Source organism: Octopus bimaculoides, chromosome 1 (assembly GCF_001194135.2).
Source record: "Octopus bimaculoides isolate UCB-OBI-ISO-001 chromosome 1, ASM119413v2, whole genome shotgun sequence".
Classification (NCBI taxonomy): Eukaryota; Metazoa; Mollusca; class Cephalopoda; order Octopoda; family Octopodidae; genus Octopus; species Octopus bimaculoides.
In genome coordinates this window covers 95,877,826-95,881,509 of record NC_068981.1, presented here as the reverse complement: position 1 = coordinate 95,881,509, position 3,684 = coordinate 95,877,826, and the positions used below count along the sequence as shown (strand labels likewise).

Sequence of the window (3,684 nt, the reverse complement as noted above, 5' to 3'; positions counted from 1 at the left end):
GTTAGGAAGGGCATCCAGCTGTAGAAACTCTGCCAGATCAGATTGGAGCCTGGTGCAGCCATCTGGTTCACCAGTCCTCAGTCAAATCATCCAACCCATGCTAGCATGGAAGGTGGACGTTAAACGATGACGATGATAATGATATCATCATCATCATCATCATCATCATTTAACGTCTATTTTCCATGCTGGCATGGATTGGATGGTTTGACTGGGGACTGGCAAGCCAGGTTCCAATCTAATCTGGCAATGTTTCTACAGCTGGATGCCCTTCCTAACGCCAACCACTCCGAGAGTGTAGCGGGTGGTTTTTACATGTCACCGGCATGGGTCCTAGTCAGGCAGCACTGACATCAGTTACGTTTGGATGGTGCTTTTTATGTGTCACCGGCACAGGAACCAGTCAGGTGGGGAGGATGCGGGCTGGCATTGACCACATTCAGATGGTGCTTTTTACATGCCACAGGCATAGGGAGCCAGTCAGGCAGCACTGGCAACAACCCACACATAAATGTTGCTTATTGTGTTCCACCAGCACGGGAGCCAATCAGGACGTGTGCGTTCAATAATGTAATAATACAAAGAATATATATACATGTATACACACATATATGTACATACTTACATCTACATGTGTATATACATGCATATCAGGGTACAGGACGCCAGAACAATAAACCACAGACAACGGAACGAACACATAGGAAAACGGAAAGCCCCTTGGAATATCAGCCACAACTACAATTTCCATTTTTGATTTCGATTTGACAGAGATTTTTTAATTTTTGGAATTTTCAGAAAACTATTATGAATTTGTGTTTTACACACAGAAATTCATACAATTATGCAAAGAAAAATTTATTTTATATGTGTGATTTAATCGCGATTTGGTTGTTGCTCTTAGCACATCTCAGGACCACCTGACACCTTCTCTGTTTCTTTGTCACACTGACATTTACTGATGCTTTTCAATATTATTCTTCCCAGAAATACATTTAATGGAAGTGATGCATTCAAAGGTAGTCCATTGCTGGGATTTGAGCAAAAAATTCAAACTGTCCACAATTTAAACTCTGATTTTTTAAAAATTTGTAAAATAGCAAAACTTTTAGGATTTATGGGGGATGAGGGTTTTGAAAAATGTTTTTAATAATTTTTTTTCAAAATCATATGAAATCCCATTTGTAGATATACAAATTCACAAAAATTTCCTGAAAATTCCAAAAAATAAAAAGTTATAAGGGGGTGTATGGGTTGCTTAAACCAGAATTCTGCCAAGAATTCTATTGGACTTCTTAAAAAAAATTATAAATTATATATCTGATTGCTGGAAATATATTTTTTAATTTTTAACTACAAGCTTTATGCTTCTCTGAGTTCAAGAGGGCTCCTGAGCCATGGCTTATATTGGCCCATACATAAGATCTGGCCCTGGATACAAGCAAACTTTTGTTATCTGAAGCTACAAAAATGCTGGTACTGAGGTTACCTGTGTGTGATCTGTCTGTAAGATCATCTATAGTTGGATACTGAGTTACTGATGTAAACAATGTTGATTTGTCCAGTGGCCATCCATTCTTACGGCAAGTTGCTTGCACCAAAGCTGTTAGATAGGATTCTGGAATATGCAAGCCAGACAGCCACATTGCATGCGGTTCACCATCATTTACCTGGATAATAAGAATATAGATGAAAGATAATTATTTGATCTACAGGATTCATGGAGAGAAGCAACACTAGAGAGCTGCAATAATTGAAACAGTTGAAGAAGGAAAACAGTTAAAAATATTTTTTAATCAGTGCTTTAATTGTTTTGTTATATTTCTGTTGAGATATACTGTATTTGTTTCAATTGATTCTGTAAACAATGAAGATTTTATCAAAGTAACTTTGTCATTATTATTTTGGGTTTCTGGAATATAAATTAACACAAAATTAGTCCACTTAAAGACAAGCAGTTTGTATCATGGAACCAGGGGCAGTTTCAGGCAGACAGCTATCAAAATGGTTAAGATAGAAAGCAGCTCACCCAGCCATTGTATTGTCTGTATCGTTTTTCAAAGTGAGCCATCCAATTCCCAAGTGTTTTCAAGGTAGGTGGGGTCAGTCTCCGCCAAATACTTGGAATAGCTCCATTAAACAGACATCTAGCAACATCATCCAGTTCACTGCTCATTCCAACTTCCCCATTCAATGCCTTTATTAAAAAAAAAAAAGACAGAAAAAGATCATTGCAGAAACAAAATGCAAGTAGCTATTTTAAATAGTGTGCATTTTTTATTCAACATCATCATCATCATTTAACATCAATAACTTGCAAGATGAAGAATTTTGAGAGAAGCAGGGACATTTGAGGAGGGAACTTGTGTCAGATGATTAAAGGTTAGAGTGTGACAGAGAGACAGAAACAGGTGTCTTGCTATAATAGAGGGGGCACTGGAGGAGATGATCCAGTGTCACATGATGAAAGGTTAGAGCATGACAGAGAAATAAAGTGGTAGAAACAGGTATCTTGCTAGGGAGGAGGTACATGGTTACCCAGCGAGGAAGAGAGAGAGGTACAAGAAAGAGGACAGAAACAGGTGTGCTGATGTAGAGGAGATACTTGGTTACCTAGCTAGAGGGAAAAGAAAGAGAAGGAGAGAGAGAGAGAGAGAGTGATCAAGAAAGGGAGCAGAAACAAGTGTGCTACTATAGAGGAGATACATGGCTATCCAGTCAGAGAGAAGAGCAAGGAAAAGAGAGAGTGTGGGAAACAGCAAAAGTTCAAGAGAGAGCAGGAGAGAGATGGTAAAGGGTGTACTCACAAGTAACAAGGATTAGAGCATAGATGTGATGGTAGAGTAAGGAAGAGAGAGGTACAGAGGTTATAGTATATGTGGTCAGGTATTACCAAGAAGGCACAAGTAGGGAGTGGGAATTGCAATGACTGGTGAAAACCTGAGTATAAAAATGATATTATGTAGCTTAGAATAGTCTGAGTTCTTCTATGTTTTATGTTAGTATGTAGATTAGAACAGTACGATTTCTTTGTAGTATTATTATTATTAGTAGTAGTAGTGTTATGTTGTTGTTGTTGTTAATAATAATAATAATAATAATAATAATGGTTTCAAATTTTGACACAAGGCCAGGAATTTTGGGGGAGGGTGCTAATCGATTACATTGACTCCAGTGTTCAACTGGTACTTAATTTATTGACCCCCGAAAGGATGAAAGGCAAAGTCGACCTTGGCGGAATTTGAACCTAAAACATGCAGACAGATGAAATGCCTCTAAGCATTTTGTCCAGAGTGCTAATAATTCTGCCAGCTTGCTGCCTTTTTTAATAATAATAATCCTTTCTACCCAAGGCACAAGGCCTGAAATTTGGTGGGAGGAGAAATATTTATGCTGCTTCAATAATAATCCTTTCTACTAAAGGCACAATGCCTGAAATTTTAGGGGAGGGGGTCTAGTCGATCACATCAACACCAGTGTTCAACTGGTACTTATTTCATTGACCCCCCCCCCAAAAGGATGGAAGGTAAATTTGACTGCAGCAGAATTTGAACTCAGAATCTAAAGATGGGAGAAATGCCACTAAGCATTTTGCCCAGAGTGCTAACGATTCTCTCAGCTCACCGTCTTCTTAATAATAATAATAATAATAATAATAATAATAATAATAATAATAATAATAAT

General features: G+C 37.9%; 1 protein-coding gene across 2 annotated transcripts in view; it reads right to left on the bottom strand.

Moving 5' to 3' along the window:
- Positions 1 to 3,684, bottom strand: part of LOC106876022 (dynein axonemal heavy chain 10) — a 187,264-nt gene that overhangs the window by 12,822 nt on the left and 170,758 nt on the right. For both annotated transcript variants that reach the window (XM_052968399.1, XM_014924396.2), the window contains 2 exons: positions 2,030 to 2,197; positions 1,490 to 1,670 (listed from right to left, as the gene is read on the bottom strand). In XM_052968399.1, the coding sequence (XP_052824359.1) occupies positions 1,490 to 1,670; positions 2,030 to 2,197 (349 nt within the window). The remainder of the gene's footprint in view (positions 1 to 1,489; positions 1,671 to 2,029; positions 2,198 to 3,684) is intronic.